General features: G+C 37.4%; 1 protein-coding gene across 3 annotated transcripts in view; it reads right to left on the bottom strand.

Moving 5' to 3' along the window:
- Window positions 1–24,214, bottom strand: part of CTNNA3 (catenin alpha 3) — a 1,968,199-nt gene that overhangs the window by 788,992 nt on the left and 1,154,993 nt on the right. The window contains exon 1 of one of the 3 annotated variants that reach the window (XM_072628815.1): window positions 12,779–12,865. The exons of the other annotated variants lie outside the window; for them this stretch is intronic. Within the exon in view, the coding sequence (XP_072484916.1) occupies window positions 12,779–12,799 (21 nt within the window). The 5' untranslated portion in view covers window positions 12,800–12,865. Of the gene's footprint in view, window positions 1–12,778; window positions 12,866–24,214 lie in introns of those variants that run through there. 3 annotated transcript variants of the gene reach the window in all.

The raw sequence follows: 24,214 nt of genomic DNA, 5'->3' as shown, positions 1-24,214 counted from the left end.
AATCTGGAGTTGGCTTACATAAATTATGATCCTTTTCCATTTTCTTGGATCACTTGTTATTTTCATTCTTCCAGGATCATGATGTTCCATGCATTCTGAAAATAAATCTTTATAGTGAAGACAACATGGTACAGTGAGAAAAGTGCAGGGTTGTAGCAGCAAGGACCCTGGCATACACATGAGGGCATGCTGTACAGGTTCTTAGTTCTGATTTTTCTAAAAGGAAAGGAACTTTTGAGGGGTCAATAATGTATTTAATTACATTAACCAACAGAGAAAATACAAGTAGAGAAATAAAGACCAACTGACAAGGCTTCTTACTGTCTGACCATAAGCAATACATATGTCATAGATCAACAGACAGATCCAACTGTCTGACCATTATATACATACATAGTTACCAGAGAAAACCTCACCTCAGAGAGTATACATATATACACATATGTGACACAGTGCCTCATTAGAAATTAACAAAATGTGTGGGCTTTCCTACAAAACAAATCTCCCCTAATCAAGCTTCCTTTAATGGACTTCACCTGAGGCCTATTAATGGGTAAGTAGGATTTTTAACTCTTCCCCCTAAACCCACCATTAATCTTACATTAATATTACAAAGGCATAGAATCAGCCTTCTCCTCTAGCAGCATCCCCATCCATATACATCATGGTCCTTCCACAATATTATGTTTGCTATTTTTCACATATGACATTTCATCTCTTATCTCCAAGTTGTGAATTGGATGTACCCCATGTCGGGAATAGACTATCTATTTCTCTCCTCTGGCTCTTGGATTTCTTGGTTTCCTTTAAGACTCAGTTCAAATGCCACCTTACTTAGGAGGTATATCCTGGACATTTACCCTACCCAAATCCCAGATGCTGGTTCTTAGTCCTTCAAGGTTACCTTGTATCTGATTGATACGTTTTATAGAAAGATATAGATAGATTGATGATATAAATGTGTTTTTATTTCTCTACCTAACCAGATAAGCACATTATTTATCTAGAGATAGAAATATTCTACCAGTATCCATCTAAACAATGATAGGAACAGACATATATATGTGTGTATGTATATATACATATGTAGATGCACACATGTGTATAGATGTGCATATATACACACATATAATACATATAAACAGACAAATGTGTATGTATGTATATGTGTTGTCTTTACTATTACAATGTAATCCTCAGGAATGTAGGGGCTCTTTTTCTGTTGTTTTTGAATCCCTGGGGTTTGGCATAAAATAATTGTTTACTTAACTGGTTGACTGAATCTTAGATTTGCCAAGCATTTGTGAGATGATCAGCAAATTACTTAACCTCGCTGAGACTTGGTTTCATGATGTGCAAAATAAGAATAAAAATAGTTGTGCCCACATTGGCATGAGGTTTCAATGAAATAATATAGATAAAGTGAAGTGCAAATTATAAAGAATTATATGAATTTAAATTATTTTTACTACTGCATGTAATATTATAATTTGAATATCCAATTCTTATATTTATGAGGAAGTCAATTTTTAAAAGAAAAACTTGGAGAAAATATGCCCATAGTTACTGCTCTTCAAATTAAGCTAATATTATTCAGCTATGAAAGGAGAATGTAATGTAATATATAGTACCAAATAAGATAATTCCCCTACCAATGTCATAGCATAATAATATCTACAGTCATAAAGAAAAGTGATCAACACTAAAATCTCAGATCAGCTGACCCTGATGCTCTGCTGATAGTTGAGGTCATGAAGTCAAACAGAATACGATCATGTACACAGGTCCAGTAAGTACTTAACAGGATCACTGTCACAGGACTATTACCATTAGCACTTCTCTGTCATAACTTCTTTCCTCCCACTCACATAATAGGGTAGGCTCGCCCCCCCCCTTTTTTTTATTCTTCCTTCAACAGAAATTATCTAAGGGGAAGACAATTCTCTACCTTAACCAACCCCCTCCTAGTCATCTTATTGATAATAATGCCTTATAGTGGATCCACTCACCCAGAAGGACATACCATACTGGGCAGTGACAAGCCCAGGCTGCCCATCAAAGCAATCTATACTTCAAAGGCATCATGTCAAATGAGGAATACAAGGGCAATATGAAAAGAAAAGAAATAATAACAATAATGCCCTGCGATACTGAAAGTATAAATTACCTTGGCACATCTGCTCTAGTCACTAGGGTAAAATTCTGCTTAGGGACTTTTTGGGTGGGTCCACTATTTTCAGGTATGCCATATATATTACAGGATAGTGAACCAATGATTTATGGTTGGAATGTTTTGTCACTATTTTTCCCCTATGTGGTTTCAGTCAGCTAAGTGGCTCAGTGAATGCAGTGTGGTGTCTGGAGTTAGCAAGACCTGAGGTCCAATATAGCCTCAGACTTTTACTAGCTATGTGACCCTGGGCAAGTCACTTAACCTCTGTCTTAGTGTCCTCAGCTGTAGAATGGAGATAAGTATATCACTTGCCCCACAGGATTGTCATGAAGATTAAATAAGATAGTTACAAAACACAACATAGTGGCTGGAACATAGTAAGCCCTATATAATAGCATTGACAGCTAAGAGGCATGGTGAATCAAGTACCAGGACTGAAGTCAGGAAGATTCATCTCATGAGTTCAAGTCTGCCTTCAGACATTTACTAACTGTGTGCCCTTGTGCAAGTCATGTAAACCTGTTTGTTCCAGTTCCTCATCTGTTCAAATGAGCTGGAGAAGGAAATGGCAAACCACTCCAATATTTTTACCAAGAAGACTCCGAATGTGGCCACACACAGTCAGACATGACTGAAATAACTGAACAAATATAAATGTATACTCCCTTCCCTTTGAGCGATGTGCTCTGTTTGGTTATGGAAGGAAACACATCAACATGGCCTCATGAGCTATAGTTTTAGGAATGAGGGCCCACTTTATGAGGGCCCTAGTGTTATATTCTTGCAATGATCCCACCCTGTGACCTACGGGTAATTCCAAGGAAGTGATAAACTAGAATCATAGAATTGAAAGGGACCTTAAAGGCTATGATGTGAATATTTTAAGCAATATGAAAATTCCTTCTAAATGATAGCTCTATGATTATCCAGTCTTTCCTTGAATATTTCCAGAAGAATAAATTGAAGCTTAAATTTGAAAAGGCATATCAGAGGCAAGGTAGATCAGATGACTACTGGATAGGAATCTCTTCATGCCAAATGACCATCTTTCCTTTGGTTAATGGCCTCTAGTGTAAGGCAACCTATTCAAATTCTGAGGCAGCCAAGGTTACTTTTGAAATAGATTAAATCGTTAAGAAGTTTGCTGTTTTGTTGTTATTAGTGTTGGTGGTAGTCTCGGTGGTAGTGGTGGTTGTGGTGGTGGTGGTTTTGATGGCGGCTACATCAAGCTTGATAGATAAATAGACCTCAACATGGAAAATGGTTTTCCTTAGCAATTATGAAGTCAACCCTGATATTTGGCAGTTGAGGCCACTGAAGACAATTAAATTTAAATTATTTAGCCAAGATCACACATCCTGTAGATAATATCAGAAATTGCATCTGTACCCAAATCCCCTGACTCTAGAGTTGGAGATCTTCCTACTGTGCCAAGCTGCCTGGGGTGAGTGTAGGACATCATTGGCCCCTGGATGCTCTGCTGCCCTTTATGGGAGAGGTTCTTCATCTTCTTTTTGCCACCGACCTTTTTTTTTGCCAATCTGGTAACCAATGCAGACCACATTTCCTAATACCTTATAAAAAATTCAAGGAAATGCTAAATTTCAGTTGATGGTTAATGAATCAAGATGTGATCTCCCCCATCCAAGTTCACAGATGCTCTGAAATCTATCCATGCACACAAAGTGAAAGATCTCTGCTTTTTGGCATGTGATCGTTAGATTATGAATTCTTCATTAGGATGTGAGGGCCTTCAGGACAAAGACTGTTTTTTGACTTCTTTTGTATTCCCATATCCCCATCATGTCTGGTACATAGTAAACTTAATAAACGATTGGGAGAGAAATGATTAGATAGATAGATAGATAGATAGATAGATAGATAGATAGATAGATAGATACCTTTGATGCAGATTTATACATGTAGATACATATGATAAATTTATATCTCATATATACATATATATGTATGTATGTTTGTGTGCAGGCGTGAGTGTGTATACAGTAGTCTGAAGGTTTTACTATGCAGGAAAGAAAACATTGCATAGATCTTCATAGGTCCCAAGAACTACACTGAATCTTGACAGTAGGGTATAGTCAATTATTTTCATGGTGTTTACCCTAATTCTTCCCATAAACCATATATGTTTGAGATGACCAGGAAGTTCAATTTTCAATAAAAAAGAATATTTTTTAATCTTTTAAAGAAATGGATATTTAAAATAGCAAGTTTCAGCTATCTGTAATTCACTTGTATGGAATATCTCATTATCACTTTCCCTCCAATGCACTTTTTTCCTCATTCTGATGAAAAAATTGACTTTCTTCCAGACATGGTTAGATATTTCATTCCCTAGATCTAATTCCCTGTCATCACCCTCAGCAACCTTTGTTCTTTCAGCACTCTTCCTCTTTCCCTGATTCTCAGTCCATTCACATCTACTGTCTCCTTAGATACTTAGGCCTTCCCCAACCTTTAAGTCCATCATAGTCAAATACCTTCTTTGGGAAAGCATTCTATATTTGTTATAGACACTTCCATTTCTCTCATTCATTTTTAACTCTTTTAATAGGACTTTTGACCTCACTACTCAACTGAAATTGTTCTAAGGTTACCAGCAATCTCTTAGTCATTATATACAATGATTTTCCTCCAATATTCATCTTTCTTGACTTTTATAGAACTTTTAGCAGTTGCTCACTCTGCCCTCTTCCTAGATATTCTTCTATTCTAGGATTTTTGGGAAACTTTTCTTTCCTGGTTTCCCTCCTGTCAGACTGCTGTCTCTCTCACAATCCTTTACTGAATCATTTTGTATACTTGTTCCTTTCCAAACTTTTTTATATCTGTCTTCACACAAATCATACCCCCATAACTGAAACATCCTCCCTACTCTGCCTCTTAGGATCCCTGGTCTCTTTGGGCTCTCACAATACATGCTACCTCCCAATGGAAGGGTTTTAGAGCCCCTCCTGTTTTAGGGGTCTCCTCTTTCCTCAAATCATCATTTATATGCTGATTTTTTACATATTTTGGCCTGCAACAGAATTCAACCAATCATCAATCAATAAGGATTTACTAAAACCCATCTCTGTGTCAAGAACTCTGCTAAATTCTGGAGATCCAAAGGAAGAAGTCAAAGGCAAAGATTGATTTTATTCTTTTCTTTTTAAAACCCTTCAGTGAGTGACACATTGCTGTGTGCATAGTAGGTGCTTTATAAATGGACATTCAATTGGGCTGGATTCGATTTGCTCATGATAATAAAGAAACAAAGTTGAAGGCGGGATTTGGGTATAAATCCTCCTGACTAAAAGAACAAAACTCTGTCCTTTAAGCCACACTGCCTATTAGAAATAAATTTCAGGGGCTTCTTTTAGAGAGGAGGAAAATTATAAGGCACTCTTGTTTTTTCAATTCTGTAGTATGTTCCTTTGATAACTGATGGCTCCCCATAGCTCTGGAATAGAGTACAAACCAATTTTGCAGACGTTTCTACAAGTAGAACAGCTCAGTATTTTAATTCCTTCCATGTGAGGCTTAACCAAATATTATATCCAACATTTGATAAATGAGTGTCAGAAGGAAGCCATCAGAGAGCCACCCATTCATCCATGTGCTTAGCCAGCAGAGTGTCCAGGGACAAATATCACCCAAGACCTTTTGCTCTGATAATCTGACCAGCCTATATTATGCCCCTGACTTACTCCTGATGCCACAAACGGACCAAGAAAATATATATTTCCAATGATGTAGACTCTTCCAGAACCCACAGACTGGAGAGAAAGAAACTTGTACTTGTGCAGCTCAAAATGAAGACATGGAAACTAAATCCTCAGTGAATATAATAGTGCTGCTAGGACATCAGTCTCATCAAAATCTACTGCCTATGTGTGCATTGTGCCCCAAATTATGCTCAAAACTTCTTCTCACTCTCTGAGAACAAATTGATCATTTTTAAGCTCCCAAGTGATAGGTTACTCCTCTCTCTCCCCCTTTTAATCTCAGGCTGTAACTGAGTTCATATCACACCAGCTGAGGGGCCTCAGTCTCTGCCGTACTGATATATTTGTTTTTCATATCAACATTTCCCAAGATCTATGCATTTAAACAGATAGAAAAGAAGTGAGAATGGATCAGAGAATGGGTGAAAGGGTATACCTTGGCCTGCATGGGGTTTTGTTCATCCCAAGAAAGGGAATATAATATGTACTTCAGGGAATTCCGATAATAGCGATGCTGTACACATTCTTATCAAATGTTTGTTAAAGGAGCATTTAATCAATCAACAAGCCTTTAATAAGCTATTAATGAGGTTTCAGAGAAACTCTGAAAACCTTTTATGAACTGATACACAGTGATGTGGGCAGAACCAGTGATACTGTAAAATCAATATTTGAAAAACAAAAAAATTATGAAATACCTAAGAACTCAGTGATCAACCATAATTCCAGAGGACGAATGATAAAAAATGCTGCCCATATTGTGCCAGAGCTGGGATAGCTAAAGTAACTAGGGTTTTCTTTTGGACATGTCCAGAATGCCTAAAATGGAGGCACCCATATCTGAGAGAAAATACCCTATATTGCTCTACCATGTGTAAGAGCATTCAGCTTTAACATTACTTTTATTCTTTTTCCTACTCTCACCCCTGGCAAAGATGCCATGAACTAAATCAGTAAAGTATGGAAGGTTGAACCCCCTCAAACCTCTCTTTTTAGGTCTGACGGCCCTGAAAAATAGGCCCGAGATTTCTGTTTGTTCTTTTTTGTCAGTTTTAGCATCAGGGACAGGAGGTAGAACACCCAACGAACACAGAACCATCATGACATGGCAACCTTGATTTTGTAGCCAACCAACCTAACAGGGAAGGCAGGGGATGCCAAGGTACCTGGGACTCACATCTAATGGGGATTTTGGACTTGGAGCTTGGGACTGTGTTATATAGAAACTGAGCTTAACAATAAAACTAATATTCTCCCTAGAATATTATTCCCCCCAGATATTGAGTGAGAGGCTTATATGTTAAATCTAGACATAACTTTGGCATAAGTATTTCTTTATGAATGCTAATGTGATTGCTAGGTGGTTACATGGAACTGTGGTGCAGGGGACACCGCTTAGGAAAACGGTGAGAATGTAGCAAAAAAGAGAGAGTCTAGACACCCCAACCCAATCTTAAGGGTACCAAAAAAATCAGAGGGAAGTGGGGGATGAGGGTAATCACTGTTTCAATAATGTTCACAGATATTCACATTTTTCAATGTGGTCACTGTGACACTTGTTTTCCTTAAACACACTTATTTCTTGAAAAGAAGGAAGATAGGGATGAAGGGTGAGAGACAGGGGAAGGGAAAATGAAAAGAATTAAGGAAGGAAGGAAGGAAGGAGAGAAGGATGGAGGGAGGAAGGGGAAAAAAGTCCTTGGCCTCAAGATGCTTATGGTCCCTAGGGGGAAACTTATGTGTATATATAGATATAATATCTACATATCATGTGCTGTATATAGAGATATAGTGTCTAGAGGTATACTACTCAGTATACTGTACATAGTCCATCAACATCATATGCTCAATAGACATATATAACTGTAGCATATTTATATGGATCGTACATCCGTATAAATAGTATAGTATCCATAGTACATAGTATATCTATATCTGTTCTTATTCAGTCTTTCAGTCATGTCCAACTCATCATGACCCCATCTGAAGTTTTCTTGGTAGAGATAATGAAATAGTTTGCCATTTCCATCTCCAGCTCATTTTATAGATGATGAACTAAGGCAAATGAGGTTAAGTGACTTGCCCAGGGACACCCAGCTAGTAAGTGTCTGAGACTGGATTTGAGCACAGCTTCTGTCCCCAGTCTCTATCCACCGTGTCACCTATGTATGTGTCATATATAAATTATATCTCTATCTATAGTATGTATATATGTATGCATGCATGCACGTATAAATAAATTCTCACTAGAGAATCTATGTGTATGTGTGTATGTTTATATATGATTAAAGTGTTATACAAAATATCATTATCATTATTACTGTTTTCATCACTACTACTTCATGATTTGGTGTTAAGATGAGAGGCACATAGATTTTTTAAGTCCTTTTCAATTTGATAAAATGTTTGCTCTGTTTTAATGAGTTATTTTCCCTATATTCAAACTGCTAATACAGTCTATGTCACATGGATCATGTCCACATCTCTTCCCCATTGTCTTTCTGCCCTACCTGGCCTGTTGATCCAATCCCCGATCTCATATACCTTCCCTACTATTAGTCTTTACTCGTACTTTCACTGCTGAAAGCTACTGAGGGAACTGTGCTGGCTTGGTTGATCACAAATTCATTCTAAACATTAGACATGGCTTCCACACCTGACCCAAAATCGTGCCATTTCTCATTGGTAATTTCTCTTTCCTGGTCCCCTTACTGGCTGTTCCAAACCTTATCCTATTTCTGAAAATTCTAAACCCCTATCCCAACTCTTATTTCTTTTCTCAAAAGATACCTTGCCACCTACTATCCTGAAAAACCTAAGGACATAATTGGAGAATTCTTTAATCTCTCCAACTTCATTCTTCAAAATCTCTCTATAGTTTCCACATTTGCCTTCTTCTTCATTCCTGTCTCTGAGTAAGAGTTGTTCCTTCACTGTGCCAAGCCCAAGGTTTCTACTCTTTCTTAATATCCCCTGACCTTCTACCTACTCCAGGTATGTGCCCCATAATATATCATTTACTCCCCTCCCTTCCCTCTCCCTTCTCTTTCTCCCTGCAATCATTTTATCTCCTCTCATCTTCTTCTTTCCTTAAGTCCCAGATCATCCTTATTTGCAGACAAACATATAGAATATTAAACTGATGAAAAAGAAAAGGACAGGATATCAAATTAACAAAATATAAAATTAATAAGGTGAAATGGCAATAGAGAAAAACTATTCTAAGAAATACGAACCTAATATAAATGGTTCTATGCCATTAAAAATGAGAAGATAAAAGAAATCACAGTTTATCCATAAAATACAAAATAAAATATTACCGAAGTTCACAAAAAAATGCAATATTTTACAAAATGAAGCTATGGGATAGTAAATAGAAAAATTTTAAAAATTCAATTGGACTTACAGTACAATTCTATTAAAATTTTTCAGAACACTTATTAGTTATGCTATACAAGTTATTTTTAATAGTTAACACTGCAAAACTTTTCAGAACAGTTGCTACTTATACTATGCAAATTATTTTTAATTGTAACATTCTGGAAAACTTCATTTACAACACAAATATATTTCTAGTGCTGAACTAGGTAAGGATAAAATAAATAAAACCATAGGTCAACATCCTCAAAGAATGTATATTCAAACATTTTAAATAAAACCCTACCACAAACACATATAATTATTTATATGTGTGGTTTTGTTTTCATTATTTTTAGTTGGGTTGATATCAGTGATTCAGTGATGGTTCAATGCTATGAAAATATTTAAGATAATAAAAAAACTTAAAAATAAAAACATCAAAGTTTATTTCATTATATCTGTAATAGGAAAATGGACAATGAGAGCTCTGATCTCAGAGCATGCTCGGTGGGCTTTGCCTGGCTTCGAAAATATGTGGAGAGACTTAGTGAGCCTGCTTTTAGCAGCATCTCAGCATGTATGAATGGGTGAATGTTCTCCACTGCTAATTATGTGGGTCAAGAAACAAATATTTGGTTGCTTGCTTAATAAAACATAGGTGCCCCTTAAAGGCATTAAGTGGTGAAAGGTGAGTCTCTCCTTGCTGTCTGTACTGAATAAAGAGGAGTTCTGTAAGCTCCTGAGAGAGAGAGAGAGAGAGAGAGAGAGAGAGAGAGAGAGAGAGAGAGAGAGGGAGGGAGGGAGGGAGAGAGAGAGAGAGAGGGAGAGGGGAGAGAGAGAGAGAGGGAGAGAGGGAGAGAGGGAGGGAGGGAGGGAGGAGAGAGGGAGGGAGGGAGAGGAGGAGAGAGAGAGTGAGAGAGAGAGAGAGGGAGAGAGAGAGAGAGAGGGAGGAAGAGAGAGAGAGAGGGAAGGAGAGAGAGAGGGAGAGAGAGAGAGAGAGAGAGAGAGAGAGAGAGAGAGAGAGAGAGAGAGAGAGAGAGAGGGAGAGGGGGGGAGAGAGAGAGGGAGAGGGAGGGAGGGAGGGGAGGGAGAGAGAGGGGGAGGGAGGGAGAGAGGGAGGGAGGGAGGGAGGAAGAGAGAGGGGAAGGAGGGAGGGAGAGAGGGAGAGAGAGAGAGAGAGAGAGAGAGAGAGAGAGAGAGAGAGAGAGAGAGAGAGGGGGAGGGAGGGAGGGGAGGGAGGGGAGAGGGGGAGAGAGAGAGAGAGAGAGGGAGGGAGAGAGAGAGGGAGAGAGAGAAGAGAGAGAGAGGAGAGGGAGAGAGAGAGGGGAGAGAGAGGGGAGAGAGAGAGACAGGGGAGAGAGAGGAGAGAGAGAGAGAGGAGAGAGAGAGAGAGAGAGAGAGAGAGAGAGAGAGAGAGAGTCCACAAATGACCAGTAACCACCCCAAACTTATCAGAGATAACACTAGTGATGTAGCTTCTGTGATCTGGAGACCCAACTAATAAATGAGAGTGCAAGCAGGGACAAGGCCCCCTCCAAGCTTATAAAAGGGCCATATATTGATAGTTGTGGGGGGAAAAAAAAAACCTTTTGCAAAGTATAATATTCATCTGTGTTCATAACCTTGTAAAAGCAGGTATAGAAGGTCTTTTTTCCTTTTATTTTTCTCATATCAAACAAGGTACATATGTAAATCAAAAGCAAGGTGTATATACAATGGTGAAACATGAAATACTTTCCCAATAAATGTAGCAGTAAAATTAGGATATAGACTTATTCTGCCATTACTGACATGGAATATAGAATTTATTGAATTATTCCTTAGAATTTATTGAATTATTTGAATTTATTCTTATTTAGAAATAACAATAGAATGAGAGAAAGAAATTAAAGGCATGATAACAGCAAAAAAGCAATCCATTTCCCCCCTACTTTCTGATGCTAAGATGATTTTCCATAATAAACTAAAAATAAATTAGCCAAGATTATTAAAAGTTTCAATAAAGTAGCAGGGTACAAAATAAACCCACAAAAATATATAGCCTTACTTTATAGCAATAACAAAACCCTGGAGGAAATAATAGAAAGGGAAATTCCATTCCAACTAATTAAAAAATGCATTAAATACCTAGGAATATCTGGCAAACTCAAGATCTCTCTACATAAAATAATAAAATTCCCCTTAAAGAAATAAAGACTGACTTAAATTGTCTGGGAATTCATTGCTCATGATGAGTCTTGTAATGATAAGAAAAATGATGATAATAATAACTAAATCAGTTGACTGGTTTAGTGTTCTATCATCCTATTGAAATGGACAAAATAATAACAGCATTGCTTTGGAGAAAGAACAGATCTAATATATTAAAGGAAATGAGGGTAGAAAAGGAAGAAAGAAAAAGGGATGGCCTTTCCAAATATAAAACATTATTTATAAAAATGTAATAACGAAAACTATTTGGTGCTAATTAAACACAGGCAGAACATAGTAGGAACATGCAAGAGATTACCCAAGAAAGAACTAGAAATAATTGAATTCACTAACCAAGTATACAATAAACTTGGAAACATGAATAACTTAAGGAAGGACTCTACCTGACAAAAGAAAATCTTTGGGAAATTGAAAACTAGTCTGACAGAAACTAAGTTTAGATCATTAATCATAATGTATATCAAAATAAGTTGCTTTTTTTTTTCAAATTAAACGCTATACCACTTTTTAATAGATGAAAACTATCATTTCACAGATATGGCTAGCCATGAATAAAAAGAGGTCGTTGTTGAGCTGTTTCAGTCATATTCAACTCTTAACAATGACATCTTGGCAAAGACACTGACGTGATTTCCCATTTTCTTCTCCAGCTCATTTTACAGATGAGAACCTGAGGCAAACAGGATTAAGTGATTTGCCCATTGTTACACAGCTAGTAAATGTCTGAGAACAGATTTGAATTCATAAGGATGAGACTTCCTTGTTCTAAGCCCAACACTTTATCTACTATGTCATAAAAAGAGATAGCAGTTACCAAAAAAGATAAAATAGAACACGTTGGTTACATAAAGTGAAAACACTATTGTACAAACAAAAAGTTAGATAACTAGGACAAAAAGGGAGGTAATCAATTTGGGAAAAATTATTTGTATCAAATATCCCCAAACGAGTCTGATAGCCAAATAATATAAGAAAGTAGAAATATAGAGAAAATAAAATCTCAATAGAAAAGTGGTCAAATTAGAAGGAAAAAAAGATTCTCAAAAGAATTGCAAAATATTAACAAATGTTTAAAAAAATACTCCATTGTGAATGTTAGAAATTATAATGAAAACTTTCATCTTATCTCTTTTTATCTTAAACTCAAAAAATTGGGAAAGATGATGAAAAATAAGAATGGTCAGTGGTGAAAGGATTGTGACAAGATAGGCAAGGTAATAAATATACTGCTGCTGGAGGTGTGAACTAATTCAAACATTCCACAGAGCAATTTAGAATTGTGCAAAGAAAGCAATTTAAATGGACATACCTTTTGACCCAAACGTTCCATTTCTGGTCATGTACTCCAAGGAGATCCCTGCCTAAAGGAAAAGCTGTGTATCCCAACATATTTATAGTGGTACTTTTTTTTTGATACAAAACATGTATACAAAATGGATACAGAATGAATATCCATCAACTCAGGAATAACTAAAATTTGCATACATAAATGTAACCAACTGTTCTTGTGGTGTAAGAAATAACGAATATGCTGACAACAAAAAAATGTAGATAGACATGAAAAAAATGAAGAGTGAAATAAGGAGAACAAGGACAGCATCTATACAGTGACTACATCAATGTAAATTGAAAGAATAACAAAACACAATGAAAACTAGAAATCACGAAGAAGTATGAGAAAGCTCTTTCTCTTTTTTCCAGAGGTATTCAGAATTTTTCAGTGCTTTGATTCATTTTTAATACCTTCTTTCCTCTTTATTTTAAATTCCTTGGGAGATGGAAGGATTCACTAGGAAATGTAGGTGGTGTAAAAATGAAGTATATTGATACAGAGTTTTAAAATGTTTTAAAATATTCAGGCTGACCCCATTAAAAAAAACAAATTTTAAAAACTTTGAACTTGTCATCCCTTGTTTCTGTCATTAATGTCTACAGTATCTCTTTTCCCATTCATTGCTGAATTCCTAGAATCACAAGTACATCCTCCCTTCACTCCCTCACTTCCCAATCTTTTCTGCAGCCCTCATAATCAGCCCCAGCTGAACACACTGTACCCTGACCTCAACATTGTGACATTATTGGTCTCCTTCAAAAAATGAAAGAATAATATATGCAACCACCCAACCATACCCATCAATTAAAACCTTACTCTTCAAAGTTGGCAATGATCTTGCAATGCAGAAATGCAAGTGTTTCTTCAGGGTAAAGCCTTCTAACTTTGCTCTCCAACATTTTTGTTTTACCATTTCCTCCATTCTGATTCTCTCTCTTTCCTTGGTTTCCATTATATTTCTTCTGTTTCTTTTTTCTATCAATCTGTCACTTCCTTCTCTCTTATTGTATCACCATTCATCCCCTAAGTCTTCTGGGGGAGGGCGGAGCTGGGATCACCAAGACTGTCTCCTGGTCCCTCTTCTCTGTATGTTTTCTCTCATTTGATGAGCTCATTCCTCCCACAAATTCCCAAAACATTCACGAACCCTCTATTCAAAAATTCTCAAACCTTTATATTTCACCTTAATTTCACTCTTAACTCTAGTCTCATATTAACAACTAACCACCGCTCTTGTTTTTTTCATTAAAAGGGTCATCCCTTGACTCACCTGTTAAAGAGACCTATTCACTGAATGGACACTGCCTCACTCGGGGCAGCTTGGTGGTGCAGTGGATAGACCACCAGTGCAGGAGTCAGGAGGACCTGAGTTCAAATCTCACCTCAGACACTTGGCACTCACTAGCTGCTTGATCTTGGGCAAGTCATGTAACCCATGGCCTCATCTTGGGGTCATCTTCAGTCATCCTAATGAATATCTGGTCACTGGATTCAGAGGGCTCTGGAGGAGACGTGAGGCTGGTGACCTTGCACGACTCTTCCTCACTCAAACCTAAGTCACCTGCAAGCCATGTTATCATCTCCCTGATGTCATGGTCCTTCTTGAGGACAAAGAACAAACCACAACTGCTGAGCATTCCTAATAGATTTTCCATGGATGTGGAATATTCTTCCTCCTCACATCTACCTCATGGAATATATAACTTCCTTCAAAGCACAGCTCATAATTGCTAATCCTCTTCCCTATCATGTATATGTGTATATGTTTATGTATAAATGCACATATATACCTATACATGTATATGTATATAGCTATGTAACCATACATAAATCTATCATCTATTCATTTTCTAACAATCTATGTACCTATATATCTATCTGGTATATCCTCCCAGATAGAATATAAGCCCCTTGAGAGCAGATACTCTTTCATTTTTGTGTCTGAACTCACATTGTCTAATACAGTGCTTGGCACATAATAGGTCTTCAAAAAGGTGTGTTGGTTATCATCAGCTTCTTTTCCTTATAAATTCAAATTCATACCTCACTCTCCTGACTTCCTCCACCAAAAAGAAAAAATCCTGAGGCTTATTGTGGCTTCTCAGTTTTAAAAATAACTCCTAATAGAAAGTGAAGGCAATAAGATAGGCCCAGTGTCTAAGCTGCTTCATAACTTTTTTGGAGATTTTTCTGAAATGAAGTTTACAAGAAGTGATTTTATAATGTATATACATGTGTCTCACCAAACAAAATTGACATTAATCTGTTTATCAAGTCAATTTTTCTGTAGCATGTCACTTTTAATTTACAACTGTGGTAATTTCAAATCTCAAGGTAACTGCATGTGAACCTTAATTAAGAGAACCCATATAAACATGTATCCCTAGGAGACCCCACATAATTCAGATATTCTGTTCTCCATTTATCCTCCCCTCCAGATTTGTCTTATCCTGACTGAACTACTAATCCAGTCTAAAAGTAGGAGGGCAGGAAAAAGCAGACTGTTTTTAAGATTAAGAGCTGAAAGGGAACTTTGGGAGAATCTAATCCAATTTCTTCATTCCACAAATGTGGAAACTAAAATTCAGAGTTGACTTGGACAAGTGACTTGTTCAAGGTCATCTTGCTAGTTAAGTGGAACACAGGACACAAACCCAGCCTCCCATTTCCATATTGAGAGCTCTTCCCAATACAGTGTTGAGTCTGGGAGCAAGAAAATGGACAACAGGACTTGGGTAGGGATGAATACATTTTGCAATCCTCTAAAAGCTCACTTGATCCTCTTATTCTAGTATAAAAACTTCAATATCTAGATCGTTCATGCTAAGGTGTAGTTTTGTTGATATTTGCTGGGTGGGTAATCTCTTGTGACCTGAAATTTAATAAATAATTTTCTCATTAGGACACAGGAAAAGGAAATATCTTTATAAGGCCAAGGATATTGAACTGCCTTTCCGAATGTTCCTTTTGGAAAAATTAAGTGGAGGGGTTGAAGTTAATTAGGTTAAAATGATAGAGATTAGAAGAGTAACTCCTCTTTCTACCTTGGGAATCTGAATTCTCTTCTCCAAGGAACCAAAGAACTTCGGTAGGGAGAGACAGAGCAAAGAAATGAACAGAAGATCTTTTGCTCCTCCAAAGATACTTTAGCTCAATAATATTACATGGATAGAGATCTTTGATCTCTAGAGCTCCCTGTCAGTTCTCCATCTCTGGACACCAAGGCTCAACTGAAAGAAATTGTCTAAAAAGATTGAAGTAGAGACACATAACTCCCTGACAAATTTTTATTTTTAAAAGACAGGTCTAGATGGTGGAAGCAAAGATAAGAAAAAGGATGAATGCAAAAGAAAATCACAGTCACTGTAGCAATAGTATTAAGAGTCTTAAGACTGAGAATGAGGGGGTGGAGCCAAGATGACAGAGTAGAAAGACGCAAATACATATAGCTCCGAACCCACAACCCATACAACATCTGTATAAAGTAACTCATGGCGAATTCTGGAGCAGTGAGGCCACAGAACAGTGGAGCGAAGGAGATTTCTGTTCCAGAGGGACCTGCAAACCTCTCGCAAAAGGTCCGTCGCGCTGCAGACGTGGAGCCCAGCCCAGACCTGCAGCTGCCGCAGCACCGAGAGGAACAGATCCGAGCAGGCTTCAGGGACGGGATCTCCAGCAGCCATGCAGATCCCTCCACCCACAGGTGACGGGGGTCAGTGAGAGAGTCACTTTGGTGGGTCGAGAGGGGAGTGGGGTGCAACCATAACTCAGGCCCCCTCAAGAGGCAGAAGCTGAGAGGCAGCAGCAGACCAGGGCTCCCCAAGCAGGCAGGAGACTGGATCCATTGTTGAAGGTCTGTGCATAAACCCCCTGAGGGAACTGAGCCTGAGAGGCAGCCCTGCCCCAACCTGAGCACCTAAACTTAATCTCACACTGAATAGCAGCCCTGCCCCCGCCAAAAGCCCTAAGGCTGGAAGCAGCATTTGAATCTCAGACCCCAAACACTGGCTGGGAGGATCAGGAGGCTAGGTGGGTGTGAGGAGAATATTCAGAGGTCAAGTCACTGGCTGGAAAAATGCCCAGAAAAGGGAAAAGAAATAAGACTATAGAAGGTTACTTTCTTGGTTAACAGGCATTTCCTCCCTCCCTTTCTGATGAGGAAGAACAATGCTTACCATCAGGGAAAGACACAGAAGTCAAGGTTTCTGTGTCCCAGCCCACCCAATGGGCTCAGGCCATGGAAGAGCTCAAAAAGAATTTTGAAAATCAAATTAGAGAGGTGGAGGAAAAGCTGGGAAGAGAAATGAGAGACATGAAGTCAAAGCATGAACAGCAGGTCAGCACCCTGCTAAAGGAGACCCAAAAAAATGTTGAAGAAAATAACACCTTGAAAAATAGGCTAACTCAATTGGCAAAAGAGGTTCAAGAAGCCAATGAGGAGTAGAATGCTTTCAAAAGCAGAATTAGCCAGATGGAAAAGGAGATTCAAAAGCTCACTGAAGAAAATAGTTCTTTCAAAATTAGAATGGAACAGATGGAGGCTAATGACTTTATGAGAAACCAAGAAATCACAAAACAAAACCAAAAGAATGAAAAAATGGAAGATAATGTGAAATATCTCATTGGAAAAACAACTGACCTGGAAAATAGATCCAGGAGAGACAATTTAACAATTATGGGCCTACCTGAAAGCCATGATGAGAAAAAGAGCCTACACATCATCTTTCATGAAATTATCAAGGAAAACTGCCCTGAGATTCTAGAACCAGAGGGCAAAATAAGTATTCAAGGAATCTACAGATCACCATCTGAAAGAGATCCAAAAAGAGAAACTCCTAGGAACATTGTGGCCAAATTCCAGAGTTCCCAGGTCAAGGAGAAAATATTGCAAGCAGCTAGAAAGAAACAATTCAAGTATTGTGGAAATACAATCAGGATAACACAAGATCTAGCAGCCTCTACATTAAGGGATCAAAGGGCATGGAATAGGATATTTCAGAAGTCAAAGGAACTAGGACTAAAACCAAGAATCACCTACCCAGCAAAACTGAGTGTAATACTTCAGGGGAAAAATTGGTCTTTCAATGAAATAGAGGATTTTCAAGCATTCTTGAGGAAAAGACCAGAGCTGAAAAGAAAATTTGACTTTCAAACACAAGAATGAAGAGAACCATGAAAAGGTGAACAGCAAAGAGAAGTCATAAGGGACTTACTAAAGTTGAACTGTTTACATTCCTACATGGAAAGACAATATTTGTAACTCTTGAAACTTTTCAGTATCTGGGTACTGGGTGGGATTACACACACACACATGCACACACGCACACACACATAGAGACAGAGTGCACAGAGGGAACTGAAGAGGATGGGATCATATCTTAAAAAAATGAAATCAAGCAGTGAGAAAGAAATATATTGGGAGGAGAAAGGGAGAAATGGAATGGGGCAAATTATCTCTCATAAAAGAGGCAAGCAAAAGACTTATTAGTGGAGGGATAAAGAGGGGAGGTGAGAGAAAAACATGAAGTCTACTCTCATCACATTCCACTAAAGGAAAGAATAAAATGCACACTCATTTTGGTATGAAAACCTATCTTACAATACAGGAAAGTGGGGGATAAGGGGATAAGCAGGGTGGGGGGGATGATAGAAGGGAGGGCATGGGGAGGAGGGTGCAATTTGAGGTCAACACTCATGGGGAGGGACAGGATCAAAAGAGAATAGAAGTAATGGGGGACAGGATAGGATGGAGGGAAATATAGTTAGTCTTATACAACACAACTGTTATGGAAGTCATTTGCAAAACTACACAGATTTGGCCTATATTGAATTGCTTGCCTTCCAAAGGGAAGGGGTGGTGAGGGAGGGAGCTAAAGAAGTTGGAACTCAAAGTGTTAGGATCAACTGTCGAGTAATGTTCTTGCCACTAGGAAATAAGAAATACAGGTAAAGGGGTATAGAAAGCTATCTGGCCCTACAGGACAAAAGAGAAGACGGAGACAAGGGCAGAGAGGGATGATAGAAGAGAGAGAAGATTGGTCATAGGGGCAATTAGAATGCTTGGTGTTTGGGGGGGGGGGGGGATAAAAGGGGAGAAAATTTGTAACCCAAAATTTTGTGAAAATGAATGTTAAAAGTTTAATAAATAAATTTAATAAAAAAAAAAAAGACTGAGAATGAGCCCAATAAAATAAATAATCCCTAGGGTAAATGAAGAGTTTTTGTTTGGATATTTTGTTTCATTTTCTTTTAAGCTATATTGAAGGTAGAAGGAATAAGGAATGAACAGGATGGAGGCAGGGAGAAGGGCAGATGAAATAATGATAATGGATAACAGTGATAACAGAATTATTCAACCCTTATTTTCTCTCTGTTGTCTCTGCAAGAGGACATCTTCAAACTTAGAAATGATATCTAGAAAGAGTAGATCAAAAATGGCTGAAAGGAAACGGGAGCATTAACAAGTGAAGGAAAGGGAGCCGGAGTGTTTTCAGGGGAAGGATCCTTGGATTTATAGACAAAAAATTGTGGATTTGAATCCTGATTCTAACATGCTCAATATGGATGTCCAGGCTGTTGTTGTGAATTTATTTCTATAGAATTCTGTTTTCTCATCTGTAAAATGAGGCTACTGTTCTAGATAATTCTCACAAAACCTCCCAGTTACTTTCCAGTAAATTCCCATCCCTGCTGTTTCAGCAGGAAAAGTACATCTTCCTCTTTCTCCTCCTCCTCCTAATAAAATAACAATAATCATTATTATAAGAAATATAATTTCATTATTATCAGTAGGATTAGCATTTATATAGCAGTTTAAGATTCATATGGTGCTCTACAAATATTGTATAGTTTGAGCCTCACAACAATCCTGAAAAATATGGCTATTATTATTGCTATTTTAGAGATAACGAACTGTGGCTAAGAGAAGCTTAACTTATATGCCCAGAGTCATGCAGCTAAGTAAGTACCTGAGGTTAGATTTGAACTTCAAGACTTCACCATTCTTAAAAGTAATTAAACCAGCACAAGATAGTTATCTGCTCTGAGTGAAGTGATGGGATAGTATCCTTGGTTCTGTTCTCTAAAGACAGTAGCAGTTCAATAAATGCTTAGTAAATAAGTGAATGAATGAATGAATGGATGAAATCAGCATGGAATTCCTCCATACACCAATGTGGAGTTGTCTAGGCTGCTGAATAACCCTGGTCCCCAAAACCATGCTTGAGTACAACAAGGAGTTTCTGTGAACATATTACAAAATATAATTTACAAACTGCTTTAATATTCCTGATTTTATATGCTCTTCTTGTCAAAGTGGGCAGAGTGTATGTTATTATTCTCATTTTACAACTGATCTAGATGTAATATAGTAGATTTGCCCATATGAAAATATTCACTTTTTTCTCAGGTTAGTGAACAAAAGAAATATGAAATTCCTCCTTTGGGGGCATTAAATTACCAGGGGGTCAGATGATATTTTTGGCTAATTCAGCATTTTCCGTAGACTATCCTGGCAATAAGTGTGATTTGGATTCCTACTGTCACTTTGTTACAAAGACCATTTTGATTTTAAAAGTGTCTAGAAAAAATCATTGGGTTTTAATGGACTGCAAGCTCCATTGAGACATTATGAGGAAGCTAATGGAACCAATGGAATTTTGAGATATACTAAAAGACAATTGGAGAGGAAAGTGATTCCTCTGTGTGTGTCACTCTATGTCTCTGCTTCTGTCTCTTGATGTCTATCTCTCTGCCTCTGTCTTTTTCTGTTTGTCTCTCTTTCCAATATCAAACAGTTTTCTTGCTTACTCTTTGTAATTCATTTTGAGATCTGGTACTTCCAACTTATTCACACCTCCCCCCATTTTTACCCTTGAGATTTTTTATCTTTTGTTCTTTCACATCATTTTTTTCTAGGTTTTTAAAATATATCTTTGGGAATTTGACAGGTATAGCACTGAATAAATAAATTAATTTCAGTAGTACTGTCATTCTTTTATTATATTGAATCAACCTATCCATGGACAATTAATGTTTTTTTTAATTATTTTGTTTTCTTTCTGCAAAGAGTGGTTTATAGTCAGATTCTGACAGTTCTGATGTTCAGCTTCATATCTAAACTACAAAATATATTTTTCTTTAGCTCCTGTAGTTACTTTGAATTGAATTTCCTGTTGAGTTTTTTTGATAACATATAGGAATGCTGAAGGTTTACGTGGATTTAATTTATATCCTCCAGCTAAAACTACATCTGTCCAGTCTAGAGAAGGAAAGACTTAGAGGGAAATGATAACAGCCTGTGAGTATTCAAGAACCTATGATAAGGATGAAGGACGAAACTTGTTCTCCTTTGCCCCAATTGACAGAACTAGGAGCAAAATTCTCTTTAACAATAAAAACTGTACAAGACTGAAATTGGGCTGTTTTTAGGAGTAAAGGACTTGCCCCTTAAAAGAGATCTTGAAGTCAAAGTTTAGTAAACATATGTAGGGGATACTGAAGAGGGGATCAATGAGATTATGTATTTCTTTGCTGATAGAACATAATCAATGATGGATATATCAGTGACTTATACAATCACTACAGGATGTCTTCTAAAGTACAACAGATTTTGAGTCCACCTAAGTGACACTGTGGGTAGGGTGTTGAGCTTGGAGACAGTAAGACCTGAGTTCAAATCTATTTTCTGACACTTATTAGCTGAATGACCTTGGGCAAGTCATTTAAGTTGTTTTTCTCTATTTCCTCATCTATGAAATGAGGGCAAAAATAAATCCTACCTCCCATGGTTGTTGTTATGAGAACTGAAAGACGTGATAATTATAAATCACTTTGCATAATGTCATAGAGAGAGAGAGAGAGAGAGAGAGAGAACTATAAATAGAAAGACATAGTTATCATCATTATTAATTCAAGATAGAAGTACAAAACTACTGACTGGTCAACTAGATAAAAGGATTTAAGATCACCTAACCCACATTCTTTATTTTATTGATGTGAGAGAGGGGAGGAGACTTATTCAAGGTCACTCACCTAGCTAATATCAGGGCTGAGTTTTATATCTCTGTCTTCCAACTCCAAAGCCAGCATCATCCCACTTCTCTGTTCTTCAGTTTCCTCATTTGTTAAATGGAAATGATGATGATGGCAGAAATATTACTCATTGTACTAACAATAATAACAACAACAAAAATTTCTAACTACGTCACAGAGATGTTGTAAGAAATCATTTTATATTCTTGAAAGTGCTTGTAATTACAATTATTTTGATGTGAAGTAGCAGTGATAAGTAGAGGGAGTAGAGGGAAAGAGCAGTGGCATTCTAATGCATTTTCATTGGATCACAAGCTCTATGTCCTTTCTTTCAATGAGGAAATTAGGGACTTCCCCTGCTATGTCACTGAAATTTCTTCACATGGAAGTGTCCTCCACACTTCACTCTGCTTCTCACTAGGCTTCTCACCACAGTTTCCCTTTCGTCTGATTGGTTAGATCCTTCTAGAACTTTTATTTGAAAGAGGAAGTCCTAGCCATCCTTGCCTTCATTTTTCTCTTGACTACACTCCTGATTCTCTCCTAAACATTCTCTACCAGGGCCTCTGCAGGATGCCTTCATCTCTTCTACCTTTTCAGCTTCCTTTTATGTGTTCTCTTCCTCCACAGGAATATGAGTTCCTTGAAGGCAGGAAGTATCTTCTGCTTGTATTTATTCCCAGTGCTAACATCAGCACCTAGTATATAATAATCAAGTCCTCAATTATTGTTTGCTGACTTGACTTGAACAGGGAATTCAAACCAAGACATACCTGGTAAACACAGTGGCATTTTATATTTTTAAACCACTTGATTTCACCTTCAGTGAATTTTAACATCAGAATTCCCATAAGAAGTCATAGAGTTAAAGGGCTTTTTTATATTTTAATAGAAAGATGCTCAGGGTTAAGAGTTGTTATATATTATCCTTGGAGTGGGAAGTCCTTGACCCATTAAATTCAGCAAGAATTTACTACTAAGGGCCTACTATGTACAGAGTATTGGGCATGGTTCTGGGTGTTCAGTTGCTCTGGGATTTGGCTGATATAGGGCATAAACTAGGCATAGTGGATAGAGTGTTGGACTGGAAGTCAGGAAGACTTATCTTTCTAAGTTCAAATCTGGTCTCTGGCATTTACTAACTGTGTGAACCTGAGTAAGTCACCTAAACCTTTTTGATTCAGTTTCTCCTCTGTAAGGTGAGTTGGAAAAAGAAATGGCAAACCAGTCCAGTATTTTTTGCCAAGAAAATCCCAAATGTGGTCATGATGAATCAAACACAACTGAAACAGCTAAACAATATCAAGGACATGTACCCTTCATGAATGCCTTATTTATGCTGAGAAATTCCTCTGTTTATTCCTTTAAATTTGTCATGGTTGATCAACCCAATGGTCTATAGGGATTTGTTTCTCTCTTATTAAATATGTTACAGATAACACTGTAACACTCGAATTGTTAATTAATTGTCCCTCCCTCGTTCTCAATTCCCTATAGACCTATCTTCTTTGCTGATCAGATATAATTTTGATTATGTATTTTGTGCCATTTCTTGGGCCTGTGAATTCAACTCAAGTCAATAAATAGTAAGTGCCTATCATATGGGTAGGAATGGAGGAAGGGAAGATACATCAATACTCTTACCATACTTAAACTAAGTGTGGCAATAACTTAATTTATAAGTAACTTTATAAGTTTATAATGTAATATCTTTATAAGGTAAGAATAACTTTATTGAATCAGTAAATTAAAGGCATGAAATTAATGTATGTCCATCATACCCTGTAGGTTTTCTATAAAAAGTAAGATAGCTTGGAATCTGGCCATGTGGAAGAGAGATAAAAGGCCAAATTCTCTGACCCTCCAAGGTTCCCACTTCTTCTGCTCAAGAGAGGATAAGGAAACAAAGTCCTTCTCTTCTATCCTCCAATCATTTTTTTCCCCTTAGGGGCTTGACAGAACAGCTTTCTCCTCAATGATGTTGGGTGTTAGAGCTCAGGCTCTCAATTAGTTTGCTATTTTTTTATATGTAAAAAAAATTACTAGATCTGGCTGGGTATGTATTTATTAAATGAGTTTGATAGGTTAATTCAATAGAGGTGCTCTCGCATGATAAATGTATTAGGGAAAGAGGGAATCAATTTTAATTGAAGTGGGGTAATGATTGACTCAGTTAATCTCTATCTATTCATATGAAAAGACCGTGTGCTAGAGTTCTTTGCTTCAAGGAACTTATTCTCAAATAAAGAAAGGATAAGTAAGTGAATTACTATTACATAAAGGAAGGATGTGGCAAGCACCAGAGTCCCAGACAAAATGACAGGGATGAGAAATTTGAGGGAAGAAGAGAAAAAGATGATGACAAAGTTAGAGATCCAG

Source organism: Notamacropus eugenii, chromosome 1 (assembly GCF_028372415.1).
Source record: "Notamacropus eugenii isolate mMacEug1 chromosome 1, mMacEug1.pri_v2, whole genome shotgun sequence".
Classification (NCBI taxonomy): Eukaryota; Metazoa; Chordata; class Mammalia; order Diprotodontia; family Macropodidae; genus Notamacropus; species Notamacropus eugenii.
This window is presented reverse-complemented; position numbering and strand designations above follow the sequence as displayed.